This window comes from Phragmites australis, chromosome 22 (assembly GCF_958298935.1).
Source record: "Phragmites australis chromosome 22, lpPhrAust1.1, whole genome shotgun sequence".
Taxonomy (NCBI): Eukaryota; Viridiplantae; Streptophyta; class Magnoliopsida; order Poales; family Poaceae; genus Phragmites; species Phragmites australis.
This window is the reverse complement of record NC_084942.1, coordinates 15,540,218-15,567,921: the sequence shown is the minus strand read 5'-3', so window position 1 is coordinate 15,567,921 and position 27,704 is coordinate 15,540,218. Positions and strand designations below refer to the sequence as shown.

The following is a 27,704-nucleotide window of genomic DNA, read 5'->3' as shown; positions in this document are numbered from 1 at the left end:
GCATTATTTACTATCCAGTACTTGTGTAGTAGCATATCAAGCTGATGTGATTAAGTATATGTTGCAAAAGCTAATTTTGAGTGGTAGAATTGGTAAATGGGCTTATGCGCTTATAGAATATGATTTGGCTTATGAATCTTTGAAATATATAAAAGGCCAAATTGTAGCTAATTTTATTGTTGACCATCGAATCGATGATAAGCATAATTTAGATGTCGGTTTTATATCTGTTAAATCATGGAAGCTTTATTTTGATGGTTCGGCTTGCGGGGTTGGATAAGGTGTTGGTATTATTTTTGTGTCACCTAGAGGTACTGTTTTTGAAACATCTTATCGTCTAGAATATTTTTGTATCAATAATCAAGCTGAATATGAATCTCTCTTGTTAGGATTAGAAATTTTGAGCTCCATGAGTGTGAAGAATATAGAGGCTTTTGGTGATTCATTGCTAGTTGTGCAGCAAGTTTCTGGTAATTATCAATGTTTTGACAGATTACTAAATAGTTATCTTGATAAGTGTCTAGACATTATTGCTGTTTTGGATGATTTTACTATCAATCATGTGTCTAGAGGTAATAATTTCAGAGCTAATGATTTAGCACAACAAACATCCGGTTATCAAGTTGGTAGAGATAAATTCTTTGTGATTGAAAAATTGATGCTTGAAAGTGTTGATCTTTGTATAGCCAAACATGAATTTTTGGGTTCGGTTTGTATCTTCTTTATTGGAAAAGAATGTTGAAGTTGCTGAAATTGAAGACTGGAGAAAGCATCTCATTGATTACTTGAAAGATCCAAGCAAGGGTATCGATAGAAAGATTCGGTGGCAAGCTTTCAAGTATATATTGTTGAATGATGATTTATATCACCGGACTGTGGATGGTGTGCTTCTCAAATGCTTGGATTCTGATGAAGCTAGGATTGCTATGGGAGAAGTGCATAAAGGCATATGTGGCACACATCAATCAGCACGCAAGATGAAGTGGTTATTGAAGAGAGCTGATTTTTATTGGCCTACTATGCTTAATGATTGCTTCAAGTATTATAAAGGATGCGAGGTATGTCAAAAGTTTGGTGATATCCAATTAGTTCCTGTTGCTATGATGCATCCTATTATCAAACCATGGCCGTTCCAAGGTTGGGGTTTGGATTTCATCGGCCAAATACATCCTCCGTCATCTAAAGGTCATCGCTTTATTTTGGTGGCTACTGATTATTTTACTAAGTGGATTGAAGCTGTTCCTCTAAGAACAGGATACATAAGGAGGTAATTGACTTTGTTTTGGAGCATATTGTTCATAGATTTGGCATTCCGCAAACTTTAACTACGTATCAAGGTACTTCATTCATGTCACACTAAGTACGTGAATTTGACAAATCATTGAAAATTAAGCTTCTTAATTCATCTCCTTATTATGCTTAGGCCAATAGTCAGATCGAGTCTAGTAATAAAATTTTGATTAAGCTTATAAAGAAGAAAATAGAAGAACATCCCAGGAGATGGCATGAAGTTCTATCGGAGGCTTTGTGGGCACAGCGTATATCTAGACATGGTGCTACTAAAGTAACGTCGTATGAACTTGTTTATGGACAAGAAGCCATTTTACCTATTGAAGTGAATCTTAATGCTTTGAGATTGGCCGAGCAGAATAACCTGTCGGCTGTGGATTATTATGATCTAATGATTGACAAGATTGATGAAGTGACGGATGAAAGGTTGAAGGCTTTGAGAGAGATCGAGAAAGACAAGTTGAGGGTAGCCAAAGCCTACAACAGGAAGGTAAAATCGAAGGACAACAGATTTGACAAATGGTCTCCCCAGTTGGGAAGGTTCATACAGAGTTGTAGGTATCGTCTCTGGAAATTCTTATTTGCTAGAAAGTTTGCAAGAAGAGAAATTGCCTAAAGCTATTAATGGACGATACTTGAAGAAATTTTATTCGAGTGTATGGCAAGATGCTTAGGAGAAATATGGCCGATGTATTGGTTACCATCGTCCTAAGGGGTATTCATCACCGATATCTTGATAATTGTCCTAAGAAAGGTAAAAGGGAGATGATATGTTTTTCAGTGAGCAAGCTTCACCAAAAAAATAAGGGGGTATATGTTGACGACTGAAATTGACATATTGTGAAGAATTTCGATTCTAGAAATTTTCTGTTCGATCGGTGAACAGTACCTGCGACAAGTGCACAGTACCTTCGACCAGTGAACAGTACTTCGACCAGATGAACAGTAACCGCGACCACGACCAGGCGATACAGGCAGATGTTCAGATCGAAAAGGTAATCGAATCGAAGAAGGCCGAACTGCAATAAAGGACACTCGGGTAGATATATAGGAATTTACGTGGTTGAATAGGAAAGATATGCTAGTTATAGAAAGTTTGGACTCATGTGTCATAGCTGAATCATATTTGTAAGTCATGTTCGGTTTAATTTGGGAGTCCTAATCATGTACGGCAAAGACCTACCGCCCTTTAAATATGAGAGGGTCATGGCCGATTGAAACATCAACCAATCAATCAAACACAATTTACATTATCTTTCGTCTTTTACCTAGCTCCCGTAGTCCCGTTCTTTTTCCCCATCTATATTGCTTCCTGTTCTTGATCTTGACGACGAAGGACAAGCCGTCGGCCATCCACGCTCTGAGGGGGTCTCTCCCGAGCGTGGGTGACGAGGTGCTCAGTGTGTTGGCGTGACACATTTTTGCATCAACAGTTTGAGATTCAATGCACTTAAATTTAGCCATAAGCTCTTCATGCTCCTTATTTAGCAAATTGAATTTGCATAATAATTGTTCATAATTAGAAACAAAGGTAGCATGGATGTCATTAAGTGTATTGAATTTCTTAAACTCTTTTAATTGTTTCTTAAGGGTCCTTTGTTGCTCATTGATCAAATGAAGGAGTTCATCATAGGAAGGAGAATCCTCATCAGATTCATCATCACTTACATCGCTATCTATACCTTTTGCCATAAGGCACTTATGAGAAAACTTGCGCGATGACGACTTGTGTGATGACGACCTTGAGGAAGAGCTCTTTTTGGAGGGGAGGATGATGGAGTTTTCATCACTTGAGCTTGATTCTTCATCGTCGCTCACACATCTTCCTTTGCTTGCGAATGCCTTGGCTTTTCCCCTTGTCTCCCTCTTGTTCTTGGTCTTCTTCTTCTTCTACTCCTTCTTGATATGATCAATTGATTTGGCCAAGTCTTTCAAGGAGATTAGATGATCAATCATGGTATTGATCCTCTTGATGTTCTTCTCCACTTGTTGCATGAGCTTTGTCTTCTTAGGATCAATCTCTTCATCACTTGATGTGCTTTGATCATCCTCTTTATTGCCCTCTTCATCTTGATCTCCATCATCTTCGCTTGAGCTTGAATCTTGCTCTTGTCTCCTCATTCTTGCCTTCATGTGTTGATATTGAGCTTGCTTGCTTGTGAGAGCAAAGTTCTTGGTGTCGGATGAGGTAGGAGCTTCCACCTTCATGTTCATGGTCATCTCATAGGCGGTGATCTTGCCGAGCACTTGACTTGGAATTATCTTCTTGATGTCCTTGTTGTCATAGATGATGGAGACGATCAACTTGTACTTCGGAAGAAGAGCTTCAAGTATTCTTCTCGCCACTTGATCATCTTCAATTTGTGTCAAACTTAATCCATTGATCTCATTGATAAGAATATTCAAACGTGAGTACATGTCATTAACACTTTCATGGGGTAGTTGCTTGATGCCATTAAGCTTAGTAACAAGCACATATTATTTCTCATTGCGCACATCCTTTGTGCCTTCATATATTTTAATGAGACTATTCCAAATATTATGTGCATTGGTGAGAGAATAAACACAATTAAATGCATCAACACACATAGATGATAAAAGGATACTCTTTGCCAATGCATCTAATTGTCTCTCCTTATTGGTGATGCAGGGTTTCATCCCTTCCTCGGTGATTCTCCAAACATCTAAGCCTCTTCATCGGACCTTTCGGTGAGGCAAAACACCCTCGGACTTTTTTAATTCAGTCCAACTTTGTTCCGGCTGCGGTGGCTTCTTCATGTATTGCATCCATGAGACCTACTAACATATATTCTTGACAAACATGTTAGTCCCATTGACTATATTGTCATTAATCACGAAAATCACAATCATGACCTAATAGGGCCATTTTCGCTACAACTGCACATGATCCGTAGACAATAAGCCATAGGTTAGATTGTCGAGTAAGTGCAAAATCAAGAGGATTTCATTGAAGCACTTGTTGTATTCCTCAACATCTTCAATGCTGGCACAAATCTATGTCTGGCATATTGATTGTGGGTCATTGAATCCAACCTACTCCATGGTGGTTTTGGATTGTTGATACATGTATCCATTTTATTGATAATTACATGAACATAGGTTGAGGTTTTAGACACTTGCAGCGTCCAACATCTCAAAAGATTGACGTAGAGTTTGTCATAGTGGTAGAGGGAGTGCAAGTCATCAAAAGAGACAAGGAGTTTACCTCCTAATCGAAGAAGTGCTTATACTGGTATGCCACAAAGAGGGAAAACCCCTTATCATTGGTCGCTTTCATGTACCATTCATGGAATCTCTTTAATTGCCATGACATGCCCTCTAATTGTTTTTGGGTGCAAAATGGCTTTCGTCGCTCATATTGCGATGGAACTAGCATTTTATTGTATTCATTGCCCTTGATTTTTGACTTGCCTCACATTAGTAGCCATACCTTTTCAGAGAGGTTATGCACTGTTCCCATGTCACTTGTGTAGTCCTCATGCTATTCACCTTGTCCAACTTCTAATGTTGAGGTGATAGTAGCAGAGATGATGGCCGTGGAGCTGACTCTGCACTGCGTTTGGATGGGGGTTGGAGCAGGAGGAGTCGTGACCCTGTGCGGCCATCTCCTGGTCAACCCGACTCAGTACTTCTCGAAGAGTAGGATCTACCTCATCAAGAACAGGTTGTGAGACAGCTGGAGGCACAACTGGAGGCTCCTAAAAAGGGACAGTCAGCTACGGCGAGTCCTCAAAACTGAGAGGTCCAATGGTCAGAGGTGACGACAACAAAGTAAGCACTAGCCTCGGAGACGTCCCGACAGGCTGAGAAAGTACTCCGGTGATGAAGAGTACTGAGAGAGGAAAGTCTGACCGCAGAGTAGTCAAAAGACCACCGACACTGCCTGGGAGAGGACTAGCGGCTGGAGCTGGTGCTGGAGGTGCAGCTAGAAACTGAAGACCGATATACCAGAATAAGAACGAGAACATACGAGTATTATTCTCTCTGTCCGACTGAAGCACTGAGAACATGGCCTCCTCCTGCTGCGACTGAAAAGACAGCAAAAAGATCATCTATTGCTCCTGTTGGCAAATCATATCGGCTTGAAGCTTCGCCTACATCTCAGCTTGTGCTGCAAGCTGCAGCTGAATCTGCTGCTATTGCATCTGCTGAAGAATCAGTGCAAGCTCGGAAGTCTGTGCAGCAGGGGGCACTGGAGGAGCTAGCTAAGAAGAACCTCCTGCCTCAGCGTCATGAGACCTAGCGAACGAAGGAACATACTCAATATCGTCCGAGTCCGAATCGCTATCCACATCAAAGATCTAATGTGGTAGCTCTGCCTCGGCATCTGCTAGGGTCTGATCCTCAGCTACTGCTCTCTCTCACTCGTCAACAGGAATCTGCTCCTGAGCGTGAACCATGGCATACTGACCGTGGCATTTGTCTGACGGAGCTGAAGGAGCATACTCCTTGAAGAAAGTAGTAGACTCCTCATAGGTCTCGAGGAACTCGGGATACCTAATGGTGCGAGAAAACATATGAGAGATGAATGTGTGTACGGCTGCTATCTGGCAAGGGACATCCCCTCTACTATAGCATCCTCAATCTCACATAGGATCAGGTCCACGATATCAAACTGCTGGTGAGTGAGGATAGAAAGAATCAACCACTACTGCAAGCTGGTGATAGCCTCATCGTAGCTGATCCTCGGCAGCTAACTGCGTCTCAAGGCCAAGTGGATGGCCTTCGTCACAGGTGTTAATATATCTGGCAGTCACGGTGAACCTGGATCGAAGGGATGTCTAAAAAGTGGCCTGATCTCATCATCAGTTAGGAAGATGCCACCAACCAGAGGACAGCGAGGGGGTTCGGCGTTCAGATGAATGACCTCGTGCAGATACCTAGAACTCGCCTGAACCCCTAACGCCTCAAGAATATTGTTCCTGTATAATCTATAAGTGTCACCCTGGAACATAAACTGGATGAAGTTTCTCGCTGGTGCTATCCATACTGTGGCGTAGAACACTCTGACCCACTCCACAATATATCTGTCCACATTAGTGAGCAGAGCTGAAAGTCCAGGGAAGGCGTCAAAGTGTCGCCTCATGTCCACTCCCCTTGCAGCTAACTGCATATAACGCTAGTTGAGCGACTTGTGCTGGCTCAAGCTGACCTTCTTCCTATGATAAGAGTGAAAGAAAATCCCCTGTAGAACTGTCTAGAACCTGGGATCAACTCCCTCATCTCTGACCTCGGGAAACCACTCATCGACTAGCACAAAATGCAGCTTCTTAATCCTCGATGACTTGTTAGAAGTCACATCAATCAATCTGAGCTCTGCCTGAGCCTGTGGCTACTCTGTCTACTGATGCTCTGCCTGTTACTCCTCCTGTTCATCTGGCTCTGTCTCCTAACGAGCCCTCTTCCAACTGCCTGATCTGAAAACCTCGCAGAGTATCAGCTGCTACAAAGGCTCTATCTCACCCCTTTTGTGCCTTCGATGTCTTCTTCTTTGGCTCCTCAACGGCCTTGCCCTTGCCCTTGTCAGTGCGCTCACGACCCATCTGATAGATACCAAAGATGATAACAAGATGAGCGATCGCATCAGGTGAAAGGAATTTGAATGAAATTGACCCAAATTTTAAATCCTAAGCAATAATGTGATGACAAAATTGAAGAACATGCTATGGATTCATGTTTGCAACGGGGCAATGATCAATTTCAAAGGACATGATTTTAATTTGAGAAAATTGCTCAAAAGGCATATGAATTTGGGGGAAATTTGCAAGATTTTGATCTAAACTTGAAAGAATTGAGCACATTAAGCACAATTTTGATCAACATGCCCTAATACATGATCAATGTAAAGGATATGGCTCTAATTGCAACAATTGATCAAGAAATTTAAGCAAATTTGCATAAATTCATCTCAAATTTGAAGGATATGAGCAATTGCAGCACACAATTGATAAACATGCCCTCAAATTGCATGGAATTGAAAACTAATTTTGCATTGTATTGGACACAATTCACATGAATTTTGAAAAAAAAGGTTTGAAAGTTTGAAGAATCGATCAAGAAAGATGCTCACCGTGATCAAATGGAGGGAGGAGATGGTGGTGAGAAAAGCACAGTGGCCGGAGACAGTCCTGTCGATGGCGGCGGTGCTCGGGCACGGGGCGGTGGCTCTGGTCATGGAGACGGCAGCACACGACGGCGGCTTACCGACGGCGACCCGTGGAGGAGGTGGAGGTGCGGCGATGACGCTGGTCGGCGGCGGGTGGCGCAGGGGCATCGAGTCAACGAAGGAGGTGTACGAGTGGTGGCAAGAGAAATCGAAGAAGAGGAGGAAATGGCTGAGCCCAAAACCTTATATGACAGGTGGCGCCTGCGGAAATCGCGAACACCGGAAGGTCTGGTGATTCTGAGATAGAGCACCGGACCAAAATTTCTAGAGAGCATGTCAAATCTTGGTCGAGATCTATTTCAATCACCGGATGCTCCGGTGATATTAAATTGAATACCAAACTGCATCACCGTAGCTTCTCTTTGAAGAACTTCAATTATGTACACTAGATACTCCAGTGAAACTCCACTGATCACTAGATAGTATCACCGGACCAATTTTTAGACTTTCTGATTTTGGCTGCTACTGACTGAACACCAGAAGGTCCGGTCGATGACACTTGTCAAACACCAGACCTTTTCTGAACACCAAATTATCCGCTGCTTCTGAACTGATAATCAGATAGGTGCATCAGACCTTTTTCAAGGATAACTGAGCTGGATGATCTGCTAAGGCAAAAGAAAGGATCACCGAACCATCCGGTGAGAAGAGAAAGGTTCTACTGAACTAAAATATCTCGCTGAGTCCAAACTTCAAATCAACACACAACAAAAAAAGAAAAGTTTGGACTAGCTTGTGTGAAGACCTTACTCTCTAAAACAGTCATTTTCAAATATTTGCCAAAAAAGCTATATTATACATAATTTTGCAATTGACAATAAGAACCAAATAAAAAGGAGGGAGAAAACTCCAAGGAAATGTATGAGCCATATTGCCTATAAACTTAAAGATTAAGACTTTAAATTCTCTAGGACATGACTCAATAGCCATTAAGCACTTACACCTTTCTAATGACACTTATAGAGGTGTATATTCACATCGAGAGAGAACAGCAATCTCAAAGAGTGATATCCTCCTTTGTGATCTCTCTACCGCCAATGCACATGCAATGCATAACAAGTGCATAAATTTAAACATGAATGCAAGTTATATGGAATACGAATGCATAGCATATAAAATAAATCTATGCTTTCATATTACTTCCCTTCTCAAGCTTCTTCATTATGAACCCAACAACATGCCTTGAGAGAAACTAGGACACCACCATCTCAAGCCAAACCCATGTTCACCACTATCTTGAGATGGTTAGACAAGCATCTATCATGAATGCATCTATATAATAAGGCATCATATGATGTTAGAAGCATTTATCACATTCAACTCACTTTGCAATCTACGAAAGGTTGCTTCATCTATAGGTTTTGTGAAGTTATCCGTCAATTGATCTTCCGACCTTACACCACTAAGACATGGTCTCTAAGGAAGTAATGACGAATATCAATGTGCTTTATGAGAGAGTGTTGAATGAGATTGTTTGCAATTTTTATGGCACTCTCGTTGTCACAAAGGAGTAGAACCTTCTCTAGATGAACACCATAGTCTAACAAGGCTTGCTTCATATAAAGGATTTGAGCACAACATGCTCTGACGGTAATGTATTCCGCTTCCACGGTGGACAAGGCTACCGAGTTTTGCTTTTTAGATGACCAAGAAACTAGGGATCACCCTAGCAAGTGGCACCCACCTGAAGTACTCTTACGATCCACACGGCATCCAGCAAAGTCTGAATCCAAGTAATCCAAGAGTAGGAAACTAGTACCTTTGGGGTACCACAAGCCTATACTTGGTGTATGCTTTAGGTATCTAAGGATTCTTTTAACTGCGCTAAGATTTGATTCCTTAGAATTAGCTTGAAAGCGAGCGCACATGCATACACTAAACATAATATTAGGCCTAGATGCGGTAAGGTAAAGAAGTGACCTAATTATAGAACAATAAAACTTTTGGTCAACCAGTTTAGTTGTTTCATCCAATTTGATATGTCGATTTGTAGGCATTGGAGTCTTGATTGGCTTGCAATCATCTATCTTGAACTTCTTGAGGATGTCCCTCTTGTACTTCTCTTGATGGATGAATCTCCCTTCCTTCAATTATTTGATTTGAAATCCAAGGAAATAGTTAACCTCGCCAATCATCGACATCTCGAACTCCCTAGACATAATATCACCAAATTCCTTACAAAACTCTTTGTTAGTTGAATCAAATATTATATCATCAATATAAATTTGACACAAGAAAAGCTCAGTGTCGATAATCTTTGTGAACAATGTGGCGTTCACCCTCCTGATCCTGAATCCTTAGTTGATGAGGAAGTCACATGGTGTTCATACCAAGCTCTTGGGGCTTGCTTGAGCCTATAAAACGCCTTGTGTAACCTATAAATATGATTAAGATATCTAGGATCTTCGAAACTGGGAAGTGTTCAATATAAACAAGTTCATTAATCAAGCTATTTAAGAATGCACTCTTTATATCCATTTGATAAAGCTTAATGTTATGATGTGAGGCAAATGCAAGAAGGATACAAATGGCTTCAAGCCTTGCCATAGGAACGAATATTTCATCAAAATCCAAACCTTCAACTTGTGAAAATCCTTGCGCGAGTCTTACCTTTTTGCGTAAAACCACACCATGTAGCCTATTGCGGAAGACCTATTTGGTTACAATCACATTCTTGTCTTGAGACCTTTCTTCTATAATCCATACTTTATTGTGGGTGAAGTTGTTGAGTTCTTCTTTCATAGCCATTACCTAATCCGGATTCTTAAGTGCCTCATCTACATGTGTGGGTTCCAAACAAGAGACAAACGAGTAATGTTCACAAAATAAAGCATATTAACGAGAGTGAGTTCGTACTCCCCTAGATGGACTCCCAATGATCAAGTCAATAGGGTGATCCTTAGAAATATGCGTATTCTTCACTTGTGGTTCTAGAGGTGTTTCTTGTGGTGTGCAACATCTTGAGCTTGAGCTTGAGCTTTCTCTTGAGAAATATGGACATCTTGTGATGAAAGTGGTTAATCATCCTTGTCCTCATCTTCATCAACTTGGGGTGCCATAGAGGTGTGTGGAGTAGAAATGGAAAGTACATCTTCATCATCCTCTTTAGGCTTGATATCCCCAATTGTCATTTTCTTCATTGCATATCTCAAGGGTTCATCACCTACATCATCATAAGAAACACCTTCTCCTTGAAAGCCATCATTCATCAAACTTCACATCATATATTTCTTCAACAAGACCGGTGGCATTATTGAATACTCGATATGCTTTGGAGTTAGATGCATAACCAACAAAAAAACCAATATCACAACGTTTTTCAAACTTTCCTAGACGTTCTCTTTTCTTGAAGATAAAACACTTACACCCGAACATCCGGAAGTATGAGATATTATATTTTCTCCCAATGAGAAGCTCATATATCATCTTCTTCAATATTCGGTAAAGGTACACTCGATTGGATGCATGACACGTCATATTGATTGCTTCCGCTTAAAACTTCTCTAGCGTACCATACTCATCCAACATTGCTCTTGCAAGAGTGATCAAGGTCTTATTCTTTCTTTTCACCACGCCATTTTGTTGAGGGGTGTAGTTTGATAAGAACTCATGTTTGATGCCTCTACCATCAAAAAATTCTTCAATGTATGTGTTGAAGGTTAGTCCCTAATAATGATTTCGGAGTATGCTGGACAGCGGGTGCATGAACGATGTTTCAGGGATTGATGTGTGCACGTACGATGGACTCAGGGACATAGGGAGTTATACAGGTTCAGGCCTCCCGAAGGATAATAGCCCTACGTCCTGTGTGTTGTGTTATGGAGGATCTCTATTGGTTACAGAGGTGGTTCTAGCTGGCTACCAGACTTGATCTGCCTTCGACTACAAACGGGGTCCTCATCCCTTTATATAGTAGAGAGGAGAAGAACTTACATGTGGGTCCAAACAGAAGACCCTGCTCATCCTAATATCTAACCCAAGCCATCAGTACGGAGGACCAGACATGTGCACTTGCTCGGAGGGCTCAGTATATCCCATCGTCGTGCGCTGCTGTGCTGGTCTCCAAAGTCTCACTCCACATTATTTAATGCTGCAGGATGGGGCAATGCCCCTTTGTGCCATCCCCGACCACTTACTTGATCGGCTTGCTGACAACATCCCGTCCGTCGTGTGGTGCCGTGTTAACCTGCAAAAGTCCTACTTCGTAGCATTTAATGCTATAAGACTGGACAATGCACCTCTACATTGTCCATGACTTCGTCCACTGGAGTTGGCACCTAGGGAAGGAAAACACTTGAGTGGATGTAAATAAATGCGATAGGACAGGTTGTGTCAGATCCGGCCCTGCGATCAGTGAGACCGGTCACGGGTTTATGCGATGGCGCAGGGAGACTGGTCGCGTATGCCTTGTATCGATCGCGGAACCATACCCTGGTTGTGCGATTGACCTATTTTAGGAAATATACGCCTCTTGTCGTTATATTCCACGCGGAGCTACTCAATACACCGACAATATGTGTTCTTCAACTTCGTGACATTGTCACTCTGGATCTTCACAAGTGTGGCCTCAAATTCATTTTGAGCTCTCTTCGTGAACTTCTTGAAGATCCCAACGGTCTTGCTCTTGTCATCTAGAAAGAAAGTCCATGTGTATCTTATATAATCATCAACAATGACAAGGCAATAGAGATTACCATCAAGACTTTTGTAGGTAGTTGGTCCGAAAAGGTCCATGTGTAGTAGCTCCAAGGGTCTTGATATAGACATTATGGATTTGTATGGATATGATCTTGCAACTTGCTTCCCTGCTTGGCAAGCGCAACACAATTTGTCCTTTTCGAATACAACATCCTTCAAACCAACTATCATTCCATTCTTGAACGTCTTCTTGAGTTGTCTCATTCTAATATGTGCAAGTCGATGATGCCAAAGCCTATATATAGATGTCTTGGATAAGAGGCATGTAGTCAAACTAGCTTTATTAGAGGAGAAATCCATAAGATATATATATCCATGTCTAAAGATTTTAAATATTAGATCATTATACTTCTTGCTATTTATGATAACGTCAACATCACTAAATAAGCATATGAAGCCTACGTCACATAGTTGAGTTACGGAAAACAAATTTAAACTAAGAGACTCAACTAAAAGAACATTAGAGATAGAAAGATCATTGGAGATTGCTATCTTACCAAAACCTACCACATTTGCCCTAGAATTGTCACTAAAGATGACTTTGCCATGATCGTCCACATTATCTTCTAGTGAGGTGAATATCTTTACATTACCGGTCATATGTTATGTGCATCCACTATCAAGCACCCAATGCTTGCCACTAGCTTTGTAATTCACCTACACACATGAGATCAAGTCTTTTGTTTAGGTACCCAACCAAGTTTGGTACCTTTCAAGTGAGACATAAGAGCTTTAGGCATTCAAATTTACCTAGTAAGCTTACCCTTAGCTTGAGTTCCAATGAATTTAGCTATGACTTTTTCACTCTTAAGCTTATGCAATAAAAATTATGATCATTGAAAGTGGACTTGTATTTCGAAGGCAAAGTAGAGATGGGATTAGTATGAATTGGACACTCCCTTGTGTGGTAACCGATAACTTAACAATGTTGACAATATGAACCAACTTCATTGATCAAGCAATTCTTGATCTCCGGTGTCTTGATGACCTTTTCAACCGGGTTGAGGAAGCATCCAAGGTCTCTCTTGTTATAGTACAATGCATTCTTCTTGAGAATTTTCTTGTGCTTGTACTCCCCCTTAGTCAACCGGGCCACACATAACTTGAGACTTGTAATCTCATTCTCAAGCTCTTGCTCCCTTGCATGGTTAGTTTTAGAAGATGATATATTATCACATGAATAGGAGCGTGGTATATCAAGAAGATCATCACAAGAAGTAGATGCATTGACCTTAACAATATCAATAGTAGTCAATTCATTCATGCTATAATCAATGGCATCATAAGCTAACTCAAGTTCTTGATATTTGCATTTCAAATAAATATGCTCAAGTTTTAGCTTCTTGTTACTAGCCTCAAGAGACTTGCTAGATGTAACTATTTCATCATGTTTCTTAAGCACATCATTGTATTAGCAAACAACTCATCATGACTAGAATTAAGCATAGCATTAGCATTTTTAAGAGACTTGATTTTAGCTTTTTGTTTCATGATTATAGTAGCATAGTTATTCATGTGCTTAGATAGATCATTAAGAGAAAGACCATCATCATCATTACTATCATCTTCCTCACTACTCACCTTGTTGTTACCTTTTGGCATGAGGCACATAGGTGGTAGAGGTAGAGGTGGATCATCATTGGTGATGGTGAGGTCTGCAAAGTTGTTGTCTTCATCATCGCTTGAATCATTATTTGAGCTTACACCGGAGACCCATTCACCAACAATATAGGCATTGTAGCCTCCACCCGTCTTCTTGAAGAGCTTCTTCTTCCTCTTGTCTTCATCCTTATTCTTGCGCTTCTCCTCATCCTCAATTGCATCAATCTTTTTGGATTTGTTCTTGTTTCTCTTGTTAGGTTGAGGGCAATCATATGATATGTGGTCAAGGTTACCACAATTATAGCACTTCTTGTTGTCTTCACCATCGAACTTGCTAAATTTCTTTGGACGAAATTTTTTCTTCTTAGGATCATAGTTGTAGCCTTTCTTTTGAAACTTGGAGATCATCCTTGTAGTTCTTCTCATGAGAAGAGCAAGCTCAGTGTCGGAGTTATCATCATTATCATCATCATCATGATCACTTTCACTTGATAATGGGAGCTTCATCTTTTTCTTCTTCTTGTCAACCATATTTGTCATGAGAGCAAGATTCTTCTTGGATGAAGACCCATGATCTCCAAACAAGAACATCTCATGAGCACATATCTTACCAACGACATCGGTGATGGTCATGTCATTGACGTCTATTTCATAAAGAAGAGAGATGATAATGTTGTATTATGGCTTGGGAAGCACCATCAAGATCCTACGAATAACATCTCCTTGAGACAATCGAGTGAGTTCAAAACAATTGATTTCTTTTACAAGCATATTCATGCGAGAATACATATCATTGCATAACTCATCAGCAAACATCTTGAATTGATTAAGAGCATTCATAAGCACATGATATCTTTCCTCACGAATTTTCCTAGAACCTTCATGAATTTCACAAAGAGCGGTCCAAATCTCATTAGCGAATTCCTTGCTCCTAACTCTAGAGAAAACATTTTCATTAATTCCCTCAAATATAGCATTCCTTGCCTTAGCATTCCACCTAACTTGTTGGTCGGTAAAATATTGATTAAACCCAATGGAGGCAGCTAGCCAAACTTCGTGCAAAATTTCCTCAAGATAGCTCGCCATACGAACTTTCTAATAGGCGAAGTTCTTTCCCTTGAACTTTGTCACGTTACTTCCACTCTCCGGGGCCATTGCCCTAGGATTTTAAGCCTACCAAGAGCACAAGGCTCTGATACCAATTGAAAGGATCGAATGTAAGGAGGAGGTGAATTGGAAAATTATAAACTTATACAGAAATCTAGAACAAATAACAACCTTAACCTAAAAGAAAGGAAAGCTTACAAGAAAGTAGATGCTCAAATTAAATTGCAGAATAGTAAAGAGATGGATAAGAGAACACCGGATTTTTTCCCAAGGTATCGAGGAATTGGCACTCCCCCTTAATCCTCATTGGAGCATTCACCAAGGATATTGGTCCCCCTTGAGTCACCAATAGTCAAGTGCTCTCTCATGATTGTCACTTCTTCATACCCGAATTGGCCGGCATCAAACCAAGTATATAGCTTTTTCCGAGGCTCCCACAAGAAGTCCAAGAGCTCACCGAGACATCTCCAATCACCAAACACCGGCTAGGTATTGCCAACCACCAAGAGTAACAAGTCAATAGCTTCACTTGACCAAGATTAAGCCTAGACTATGGCTAGATGCATACTTGCTACTCTCCAAACACTAATGATGTTCTTAATCTTCAATTAGAAACTTAGAAATCAACTCAAAGTGTTATCTCTTGCTTCTTAATGACACACATAGTGTATGAACTCCTCTGGATCGCAAGAGAACCGAATGAAACCAAATGGAGGGGTATTTATAGGCTAGAGATCTAAATTTATTCGTTGTTTAACCACCCACTTTTTCTATAATACCAGATGATTCGGTGAGCATCTTCATACTCACATCGGACAATCCAGTGAGTACAAATTTCAATCTCTCACTGTGCCAGCTGTCATTAGCTGTTACTACTAAGAGATAGTCTGGTATTGTTATCCAGTGAGCACATAATTAACACCAGACCATCCTGTCAGTACAACCTAGACAAACTTCCCATTGCAACCTTTTTTGAAAAATATGCTTCGGTGATGACTTCATTGCCATGACGGGACAATCCGGTGGGTTAAGCTTCTTCTGCCCACAAAAACTTCTCTGCAGGAAATGCTCCAGCGTACATATTTTTCCATCACCAGACCATCCGGTAGGTAGAGCCAATTCAAACCATACGAAGCAACCATCTCTGCAAGAAAAGATCTGGTGTGAGAGTCTGGTGTACACACCATGATCACCAGACCATCCAGTGAACTGAGCTTCATACTTCATCACTTAGAATCAGCTCTAGAATAAATAGTCTGGTGCTTTCATCATTGTATCATCGGATAATCCGGTGAGTCAAACTTTACTTTTCCTGGACAATTCCACTTATGCTAAAATTAGTCTGGTGCTCTTACCAAACTAACATCGAACCATCTGGTGAAACACTTCTAATATTTCTAGACACGTGTCACCAAGAAAAGCATCTGGTGATTCCATCACCTTAATCATCAGAACATTCGGTGAACTCGGCATCTTTCTATCTTGATAAACAAAACATGCTCTGGTGAGAACAAACTTCACAAGATCGGACCATCCGGTGAAGCTAAAAAGCTAGAACTCGTCCAAATCAACCTTATCTTGAGCTCTAACTTCTCGACATCCCACCCATATGTTTCTATGAGCTACATAGTGCTAGAATTTCATAAGTGTGCATCAAACCAAGTCTAGACTCACTATGTCAAGCTACTACTCTTAGCTCATCTTTATAGTACGATCAAAAAACTAAGAAAAAAAAGACCTATACTACTCTAAGTGTCATTCATCTTCTTTGTGACACTTAGAACTAGAAGATCCTTAATCTTGATAGACATGTCTTTTGATCATCCATATAATCACCTTAGGGACCAAGAATACCCAATTATCATTGTGAACTAAATTTTTGGTTTCTTTCAAAACAAATTGTTAGTCACAATGATATGGTTGTCATTAATCACCAAATCACTTACCACTTACCTAAGAGCCTAGATTCTACAACCATGTCCACTTGGACCTTTGCATAACTTGGGGGTATCCCTTCCTTGGCTGGGTAAGCCCACTACGTGCTAGCTTCGATTGTATTTTTCAACGTTTGCACATCGAGCTTGCACGATGTAGCCTCCAAAATATCATCTGCAGAATATATGTTGTCATCAAGTGGGTTGGACCAACAACTACTCTCACGGGTAGGGGGCAGGATTATCCATTTACGCTGGCTTGTTTCTTACTAAGTGCTTCTTGTACAAAATGTTCTACACGTGCGTCTAACATAGAAAATAACCATGCTTCACACTCGGTTTTGCGCTTGGCTTCATATTTCTTCCGACTCCTGTAAGAGTTGGTGTGTTATGGGAAGACCTTTTCCCACATAACCCTAGATCCCATGCCTCAAGTGTAACCTGGGTGCTTTTTGTTTCCAAGGGCCACAATAAGTGTGTCGTTGTCCCTATCGGGTTTGAAAGACCATTCTGAAGACTGGGCATCCAACTCTTTCATATTTTGGGTCACTATTCCATCTTTAGGGTTTTTGAAGGTTAATTTTCCATCTTCAGTTATTTCTGACAGAGCCTAGACCTAGAACTTGCATTGATCTTCTAGCCATTTTAATGGAATTTCTTTTCTAGCTCGATGACCTCTTCTTCTGTCCTCCTCCATTCTGGTATTTTTCTCTCGTACCTACTCTAGCCTAGCCTATGGTAGTGCTTGTTCTTATTCTAGATCTTCTTGTGTTCCTCACTTGACTTCAAAGCTTGTTCTGACCGTTTATGTGCCACAAAATCATCCCATATCGGTCGCAATGAGCCATACACATTAAAGGGTTCCAAGTTCTTCTTCATGTAGTTAAGCTCATTTTTGAAGTTGCTCCATGACTTGTCCATTGTCATCAAAGCATGTTGGCGGACGACTGCATGTGTTTCTTTAGGTGTCGACGATTGATAAATCTCCAATCTAACGAACTTATTGAAGAATAGTGGGATGCTTTGAGTATACAAATCACAAGGGGAACACGCATGAGTTTATAGACAGGTTTGGACATCCCTGAGGATAATAACCCAACGTCTTGTTTGTCTTGTATAGATTTGAGCTTGTTACAATGGGAGGGGTAGCTAGTCTAGATGGATCTAAACCTAATCAGCGACCTCTTCCTTTGCTTCTGTTGGCTTGTGGTGCTCTATCTTGAGTTGGCATGTGATGATCTATTCTGGCATGTCCTTCGCAGGGTCGCTCGGCTCTGTATATATGGGGTGTCGTACGTCTTCTGGACTTTTCCTTCTTATTCTTAGAGATAGACCTTCTCATTTATGGGACGTCTCGAGTGCCTTCTTGTAGTTTCCTTTCTTTCAGGGATCCCCTCCTTAGAGATAAAGATATACCCTGAGAACTACGAAAAACCCTATGGTGCTCGGATATGGTAACTATCCATTATTCTTCATCATTAGGAAACTCAAATTTTTCGTGAAGCTAACTCCACAACATATCTTTCTTTCCAGGAACCAGTTGATCCACCTTCCTCCAATCAATTATGGTGATGGGGGACATGCTCCTTGATAAGTACCCCCACACTGACTACGGTATGCCACTACGGTCTCTATAGGTTGAACATGGACCTCTTTCTCATTGACCTCTATGATGGTTCATCGACCATCACTATTCTTGTTTCTACCTCACCCCACCCTTCGCTTTCATTTTTTAGTGGACCTAGGTTTGGTTTCATCATCTGAATGTTGAGCCAATGACAACATCTTGACATAAAGGAAAAGGAAAGGAAAGAAAACTCTTTATAAGGAAACTTGAATACTAATTAAATAATAAGGAAAATGTAAAGTATTATCAATTTCAAATAAATGTCTATTCGATTCACTCCAAACTAACTAACCCTAAGTTCTGATAGGGTAAACATGGCTGAACAAATTAACCCTATGACCTAAATGTTTTTTCTCTTCTCTCTATTTTCTACATATAACTCTATCCATCAACTGAAAACTAATTTATAACTCTATTAGAAGATACATCTCATATCTTCCACACACGCCAAGCTGTTGCTCGAACTTTTGCTCCATAGCTATTCCCACCCCTTTCTATACTCGTTGGAGGATGGTGGCAGTGGCGATGACATGTTTGGGGCTTGTCGGGAGGAAGACAGTGGCAAGGCGCTTGGGGCTCGGTTGAGGAAGACGATGATGACATGGTTCACCTCGATGGTTGGCTCTTTCCTAGACACCATGTGGAGGACGACGACGGTGGCAGTGCACTTGGACTTGGTGGAGGATGACAACAACGGTGGGCTCTTGGCGCTCGGTGGAGGATGACGATGACAATGGCTTAGGGACATCACCCTCGATGGAGGAGGATGGCATCAGGAAGCGGGGGTCTATGGCAGAGGGGGCTTGGAGATGTCGGCCTCAGTGGAGGAGGGCAACGTTGCCTAGTTGTGGAGGGCGCAAACTTCAAGGGCAAGCTCGGTGGCGGGGACACTAGGGGTGGGCTCGGTGGTGGATGATGGTGGTGGTTGCGACTCAGGGACATCAATGGAGGAGGATGGTGGGGGAGGAGGGCACGACGGACCTAGTGTAGGAAGAGGAGGAGGAGGAGGAGGTAGATCTGGTGTAGGAGGAGGCAGTGGCGGGCTTGGAGATGTCGGTGGCAGCAAGAACTTGAAGAGGCGACCGGTGGCTTAGGACTTAGGGCTTGGGGATGATGTGCCAATGAAGGTGATGGAGTATATATTAGTGGGTATTTGTCCAGTCGGTTCCAAATATGAATCGACTATATAAATCCTTTTTCAGTCGAGTGCCCAAGTAAACCGATTGGAAATATCCAGTATCCTAGTATGTTGTACTACAGAACCAATAGGAATAATGATATTTTCCAATCGATTGATTTTTTCAACCAACTAGAAACTTAATTATTTTTCACATAACTTTTTGATTATTTAACTAGTGAATATATTAAAAAATTATTAATATGAGTTATATTAAAATTTAGTTCTCATGTAAAGTCTTTATCTGTTCTTAATTTTCTTCAGCAATTTGTGTTCGACTGCTTCAATGTCCGTGTGATATGTGGATGTTGTCTCCATGATTCTAATATTTTATCTAGGTGAATCAAGATCCTCTCACATCTGTGGTATGTGTTCGGCTGCCTCAATGTTTAAATTAATTTTTATTTTTAAATATGCAACCACTTTGCTTTTCTTTTGAAAAGTTTATTTTTTAAAAGTGGAAAGTACTCTTTTGAATTGTCCCTATGTTGCCATGCATACATCCAGAAATGTTTTTTTTCACAAAACCATAAGAGATTTGTATTGTACATTTGTACTACTATTACCTTTACAAATGAAACAAAATAATACACGGGGTTAACATCATTTTCCAATTTAATTATTTAGACTATAATTGCTATAATTAATTATAATATGCAAAACAAATAGCTAATTTTACAAAATGTAGATAATTATTAATTATAATATAAAAACTTCGAGGGAGTAACATAGACTTTTTCCTACGCTAGCCTACGCCTCTTCGTCACTAGCCCACTGGCCCACTGAGGGTGGTAGCGTGTAATCAAAGAATTGGTCCAATCTTTCACAAGATAGTGATATGTCAGTATGAAGAACTTGACATTGATTATTCAAGGGCTCTGATTAGAAAAGATTGATCTCCTTATAATTATTACACCACAATTCTTTTGGTTATCAACCATACATGAACACAATTGATCCCGCCATTAAGGCTAATTCCCTGCAAGTGCACTGAGAACACAAGAAAGAACATAGAAGAAGCAATCTAAAAATTGCGAATTAGATTAAGCACTCAAAGTTGGGGTTCCACATACAAAAGTAGCATCCTAGTCAGTCTAGAATAGAGGCGAAAATCTTGCAAGCAATACATCTAGATGCAATCTAAACAAAAACCCAAATGTCTTAGGCGTCAGCTACTGAATATATGAGAGGAAGGGATGTGAGAGGGTCGTGCTAGGGTTGTGTGCGGCTAGATGAGGCGCACATAATCTGGTCTTGGACCCCGGCACACTTACAAGGTTTGGTATAGAGACAAAAATCTTACAAGTAATGTGTGTAGATGCAATCTAAGCAAAACTCAAATTTAAAAGTGGCGGTAGCAAACTATATAAGAGAATGAGTGGTGGCAGCCATGAAGGAGGAGGCTGCCAAGGGGGTGGATGTCATAGGGCACCCCTTGGGCGTGCTCCTAGTGGTGGGGGCATACACCAACTTGGGCTTGGGTCTCAAACGAAATTATAAGGCCCAAGGCCTGATACAATAACACCTGACAGAAATAATAGCGACTTGTTATGATAGTTTGAAGGTCTTCCTGAATGAATTTTAATATGGTACTAGATCTGTTGGAGAGGTCATGATGTAAGCTTTCCATTAAGTACTCATACATCTGAATTTGACTCTGGATGAAATGATTATGGCCTTCAAAAGGTGGTGTTGTCACACTATCCCGAATTGGTCGCAATAGTGTCAATGTAGGGTTAGTAAAGGTAGGCTCGGCCATGTAGTTAAAGTAGTGGTACATGTTGATTTAGTCATAGTCATGAACGTGTAGCACTATATCATGATCACCATGAAGTAGGAGAAGTAATGGAGTGCCATTGTTCATCCTCACAATAAGCATATCATCATGTAAATTTGAAAGATCATACACACAAAAATATACCTTCAACACGAGTTGTATGGATTGCCTAGCTATGGTTGAATCCATGATGAATGTGGTCTTATTAGCATGGCTGATGGTGATGATACCGGAAGCACCATTGTCATCGTCATCACTGGATTCACCGGAGTCGGAATCAGCGTCAGCCCCCTACTCACCTTCGTCGTCATTGGTGCCCCCTCCTTGTCTTCGTCCTCCTCGACCGCCTCCTCCTCCTCCTCCTCCTCCACGAGGACATGCACAATAGCCTTATCATTGGCATCCTCATCCATGTCCACTAGTTCTTCATACATGTCATGCATGATAGTAAGGTTGTTGTTGTTGGTGGCGACATCCTTGTCCGCTTCCATGAGTTTCTCATGCAAGCATGCGCAATAGCCTCGTCGTTGCCATTGTCCAATTTGCCAAGGGGGAGGGGGTGTGTTTTCCTTCTAGTCCTCCTCATCATCGATGGAGGTCCATAAGAAGGAGTCTGGTGGGCTTGGTGGCGGTGGCTGCGGTGCTAGTGCGGCCCTTGCTTTGCGGTAGGGGGGCTGAGGTGTAGTTGGCTGCCTGTGTGAAGTGGTGAAATGATCCGGCGTGTGGTTTTATAGAGCTTGTTGGTGTGTGGAAAGAAGGCAAAGAGGGTCACGACGCGGTTGGAACATGGGAGGGTCGCGAAAGTGGGAGTGACATGGAGTGGGAACGGGTGCTGTGGGATACATTTCACAGTTGGTTTTATCCACAAATCGACTGGAATAATACACCAATCAATGTGTGGCTAGAACCTAGGTAGTAAACAATAACCACTATCAGACAATATGAGAAAGCTGTGGAGCGAAGAACCAACTGTGATAACTATTATCATAGTTAGTTTTTTCAAAACCAACTACGTTCATGCTATTTGAAACGACTGAACTTAGGGATTTTGTAGTAGTGATGGGTGCTTATTTGATCGAACATCTACAAAATATGATGATTTAGAAAAAGAAAATTCATTGGATGGTTGATAGACACCCTAGAAAATGTAATGATAAATATTTGATCATCATCTATTAATATATATTTATTAAGCTTCTGAAATATCGGTTGTGTTCTGCATTCTTTTGATTTGCGGAATGCCGTATGGATATGCCAAAACTATAGTCAAAATTTCAATTACGGGCACAATAATTTGTATGTGCATGGTTAAGGCCATCCCGAAGAGAGAGGCACAAAGAGCTCAATTGTATCATTTATACTTGGTGGGATCTCTCGTAGTAAAGAAATATAAGAGTTTTTGGAATAAGATGCAAGCTCCGATCGTATCCTCCTGTTCATTAAGGAAGTGAAGCAACAATGGTTGGTGTTTGAGGCTTAAATTTTTTGCCAGTAGTATGTCAGCTGCTTGCTCTGGTTGTCTAGCACTACCGACTTATAGGTTGTCTATAACACTTAAGTTTCGGCGGACGTTTTGTACATACAAATTTCCTTCTCACTAAAATCGTGTCTTTGCTTATTAAAAAAAGTGTCTCACATCTAATATCCAACAATACAAAGACAACATGATCCAAACCCGACATCCATTATCTGGATAGCCTCATCGACCCACCAAGCCCTGGCACAGATCGGCTTACGCTACTTCAACAAGCCACCGTCGCCACCATCGCCAGCGAGTTCTTAACTTCTTATCAACCACCACAGTGGATCTTATGTGCTGAACGCGCCGGCCGCCGCACATCCCCGCTTGACGCTGCCAATGCCATGCCCCTACTTTGGCACTTCCTCTCGACAGAACACTCTCAGCAATATAGGCTGGACACTGTGGTCTGTCTGTACAGAGCTTCTAGCTTGTTATGAACCCCAAACACAATGGGCAGAGCTTCTGGCGGCAAAACAAAGATCACTACTCTGAAGTATGAACCCCAGGCATAATCATCTTCCCATCATCAGCCCATCTTCATGCCCTTGCTGAATCATGTAGCTGGTGCCAACCCTGACTTAACCTTTGTCCTGCCTCCTCGAATCCTACCTTCTTTTCACCTCTGCTGTTGCCGTATTTCAGAGGCAGAGAGAGAGAGAGGATGTTGAAAAGCAGGCAGGCAGCGGCCATGCATTGTTCATCCACGAGCCTACTGTGTATCTAGCCCGGCCGCCAACGAGTGTACGTACCAGGCAGGACTGCGAGAAGCAACAAGAGGAACCAGACAACTGCGAGGAGATCCGGCCGGAGATTCGCCGTCCCGTATTCCCCCATTGCAAATTTGCAGGCGGTTCCATCAACAGCTTCCTTTGAGGCGACAATTCAGCACGCTGCTGATCAGTACAGTCCACGCATGGGCACTGCTGCTGCTGCTGGCAGGCACCAGTTCAAATGAACACCCAAATGGTATGCATAGAGTAGAAGGCCTTGAGTACAAACAATCCGGTAGTTACATTTAAGCTCGGTACGAAACACGAGAATTCAAGAGGTCGCATAAAACAACATGGATGGTTTCTGCAGTGATCCCGTAAAATTCGTACGTTCCAAACAAGCCTTAACCAGGCATCGCCTGAAGGTGAAAAATACTCTACTCCATCGCTACTGCAGTATCACAGACGCACTTGAACGAACGGATCGAGCAAGTGAATGTACCTTGCTGCTGGACTGCCACTGCCAGTCCGGCCCACGAGCCATTCCCCTTGCTTTTCACCTGACGATTTGACCCGACACGTACGGCATCGCCGTGCTGCTCCCTCTCGCCCCCACATCGACCCGTCGCACGTCGATCGAGAGGAGGGGACGCGCGCGTGGCGCGTGCGGACGAACGAGCAGCGAGCGAAGGACGCTCTAAAGGAAGCTGGCAAAAGCACCGTGTCCCATCGAAAATAAGGAAACTAAAAATGAGCACGCGAATCTGCGAATCCGGCACTGCAATCGTGCATGCATTGACACCATTTCGTACGCATCCAGACTAGCCTTGTGGATGGAACCCTTTTTCTTTTCATTTTGGCTTTAGGCCATTGAGTAAGAGGTCATTTTCAAGCAACTGAAAATTAGTTGAAGTTATGAAAATTGAGTAAGAGGTCATTTTCAAGCAATTGAAATTAGTTGAAGTTACGAAAATTGAGATTGGGCTTCTCATCCTGAGTATTTGCATCTCACCTGTTGCATAATTGTAAGCCTCGTGAAAGTTGTGTCGAGCCAATAGGACCAAATGTAATCGGGTTACCGGGTCTACTTTATGTGACTCTCATCAAATCAAATAAAAAGTAGCTTCTCTACCAAAGTTTTTGAGTAGTGTACTTAGAAAGATATAGAACTTAGGTCATAGAATGAACAGCTCATGTAACAGAGTTACACGCTTAGTTTCTTGGACCGTTTTATGATACATTTCTCCTTTGCCTCTACTTGTGGAGCGGCCGGGTTGATTAATTTGCCGTGCTTGCTACCCCAAATTCAGTTCTTCCCTTAGGAAAAAAAAAGCATGGATCCGACATAATATTAATGTCCTCTCCTCTCCCTATCGCATTAGAACGTTGCATCCTTTGTGAAGATCAGATTCCAGTTCGCACCTTTGTATGTCCTCTCCTCGTCGTCGAGGTCAGCATGCTTACGATCAGTTCGCATCACTAGCAAAGAAAATTGCCATATCCCTTGTGTCTCTGTCGATGCTAGAAGATGTCAAACATGAATTTGTGCCAAAACAACTTCCTCCTTCCATGATGCAAATCGGGGGAGAAAAGGAGGCCCGTTTCAAGCGCGACCAACACGCCATCTAGCACCATCTTTAGTTGTGGTAACCACTAGGAGTGCAAACAGGATGGATATTTCTCGACCGCTCAAAGAGGTTCGAAGCAAATATGGGATAACGGGTATCTATGTCTGACTTCGGATCCAAGAAAAAATGTAGGATAAGATATAGGATGACGGGTATCCGTCCGAAGTATCTGGATATTAGTTGTTATGAGAAAGCCTATTGTGATTTCATTTAAAAACATAATAATATATAGATAAATTATTATATATCCGTAGATAAATAATACTGAATATTTTATTTTTATATCTCACCGATCACTCTCTCTGTGCTCATTTTAATTACACTCATATACTGTTTAATGTGCTATGTGAGGACGCAAATGAAGTGAAAAATTTCCATCTATTTGACTATCTGTTCCAACTTCAGACTCTGAGAAAACATATAGGATAGGATACATGATGAAAAAATAATTATCCGGTACTATCTGTATCTGATTCTAACTTTGAAAAAAAATATAGAACATAATATAATATAAGTTATATCCATTTATATCCAATCCGATTATAACCCTAATAACCACAGTAGAGCTCCGATGAAGCCACTTGTTATTGCCAAGCTTACGGCTTCTCAACACCGAGTTCTAAATAATTCTAAGGACCTAATTGTAATTTCCTATATTTTAAAAAGCCTTTTATTCAATTTGTTGGACAAATGAACTAAACTTTTGGTAAAAAATGAACCCATTACCCTATAAAAATATAAATAAACTGAACTCCATTCCAAAACTTCTTCCTCAACGCTTCTCCCTTCCCTCTCAACTCGAATACATGCCCCCAGCTGTTCCACACGCCTCTTCCTTCTTCCATCTCGCGCTAGCTAGCTGTCCACCGCTTTCCCACTCACTCCCTCAGAGCCCATGGCGGCCCACCATTCACCGTCGCCGTCCGGCAGCAGCCGCCGCCTGTCGGAGCTCCTGGGCGAGAAGCAGGAGCCCTTCTCGCTCGACCTCTACCTCCTCGAGAAGGGCTGCTCCCCTGCTCTCCTCGACGCGGCTGGCTGCTGTAGTTGCGCCACCCCAACGTGCTGGCCGAGGAGCAGCAGCATAGGCAGGACGCTGTGGCAACCGGCGGCGAGCAAGAGGGCGCGTGCGGGCGGCGTTCTCAGGCTTCTCCTCTCCAAGATCCTCCGCGGTACGGCCGCGGCCAAGAAGAAGAAGCAGCTGCACCGGGCCGCCATTGACTGGGGCTGCGTCGACGGCGAGAACCAGAAGCGGTCGAGCCGTGTCAAGAACGCCGCTTTCCTGTCATCTCCTTGCCCCCGCGCCGTGGAGGCCGACATGGAGGAAGCCGACGAGGAGGAGAAGCAGCTAAGCCCTGTATCAGTGCTGGAGCATCGCCTGTTCGACCAGTCGCCACCGGCGCACGCGCAGAGTGAGCGTATATATATGCACTCTCCATCTCTTTAGCTAGAATCCGCCATTATTGTCGACCATGTACAGAGCTCACGTGCCATTATTTGCAACCATTGTCTCCGCTGCAGAAGCCTTGGTCATATTCAGGGAGCTCCTGCAGGCAGCCTACACTCCGACACTGCTCGACCCCCTCGCTGACGCCAAACGCAGCAACAGCAACGCCAAAGACAGCCTCTGCAACAACAACGCCTCAACGCCAGCGCCGGTGCCTGCGCCAACGAGGAACAAGCGTGCACAATGGGACGACCTGTTCGAAGAAGAGCAAGCTAGGGTGGCCGACCTCATAGCCTCCGAGATGGCCGGAGCATGGCTGCATCCAGGGGACGTGCGGCCGGAGGGGCGAAACGTCGGTGCCGACATCGCGGCCGCCGTGCTGGAGGCGCTGACGGTGGAGGCGGCGGAGGAGCTGATGGGGATGGACCATGGTTGAGCCGCTTGTGCGGTTGACACGGCACGGTGACAGTGTTGGTGCTGACGATTTTGACATCCGTTGTTGGGTTTCTGGTAGAGTATGTGTGCATTTGATGTGTATTGTATGGTAGATGGTGGTATTTCGGTTGTGGTGTTTGGTTTAGTTGTTGATAGACCCTAGATAGCTACCTCTGTTTCCTGGCGAAGCAGACTTTGTGTATATGGATTGCAAATGATGTAGTTAAGAAATAAGAACAATAATATTACCATATACAATCGGTATTTTCTGGTGGTTTATAATTTCAGGCCATGGCATGGTCTTCAATATAAGCTTTTGAATCATAACTTTTCGGCATATTATGTTACAGGATCGATCCGTAAGAAAGTACTTGCGACCATAAGAAAGTGCTTTCGACGATAAATCTCTTGTAATATGTTTTCCACTTGAGAATATCCTAGTAAGCTTTTAGTATATTAGTGGCAATAATTTTGAATGCTTGCATTGTATGCATCCTTTTTAAAACGTACGGATGGCACTAGTGCAGCAGCTGCTAATCCTTTGGCTTAAAGCAAATCAAATTAAT

At 42.1% G+C, this 27,704-nt stretch overlaps 1 protein-coding gene and 1 pseudogene across 1 annotated transcript; both read left to right on the top strand.

Annotated features, from left to right (window-relative positions):
- The first annotated feature begins 1,050 nt into the window (after positions 1–1,050).
- Positions 1,051–5,554, top strand: LOC133904535 (uncharacterized; annotated as a pseudogene).
- Positions 5,555–26,016: 20,462 nt separating this feature from the next.
- Positions 26,017–27,383, top strand: LOC133905196 (uncharacterized). Its single transcript, XM_062346926.1, has 2 exons — positions 26,017–26,668; positions 26,778–27,383. Exons 1-2 carry the CDS (start codon positions 26,155–26,157, stop codon positions 27,137–27,139), a joined length of 876 nt encoding a protein of 291 aa, XP_062202910.1. The 5' UTR covers positions 26,017–26,154; the 3' UTR covers positions 27,140–27,383.
- Positions 27,384–27,704: the final 321 nt, after the last annotated feature.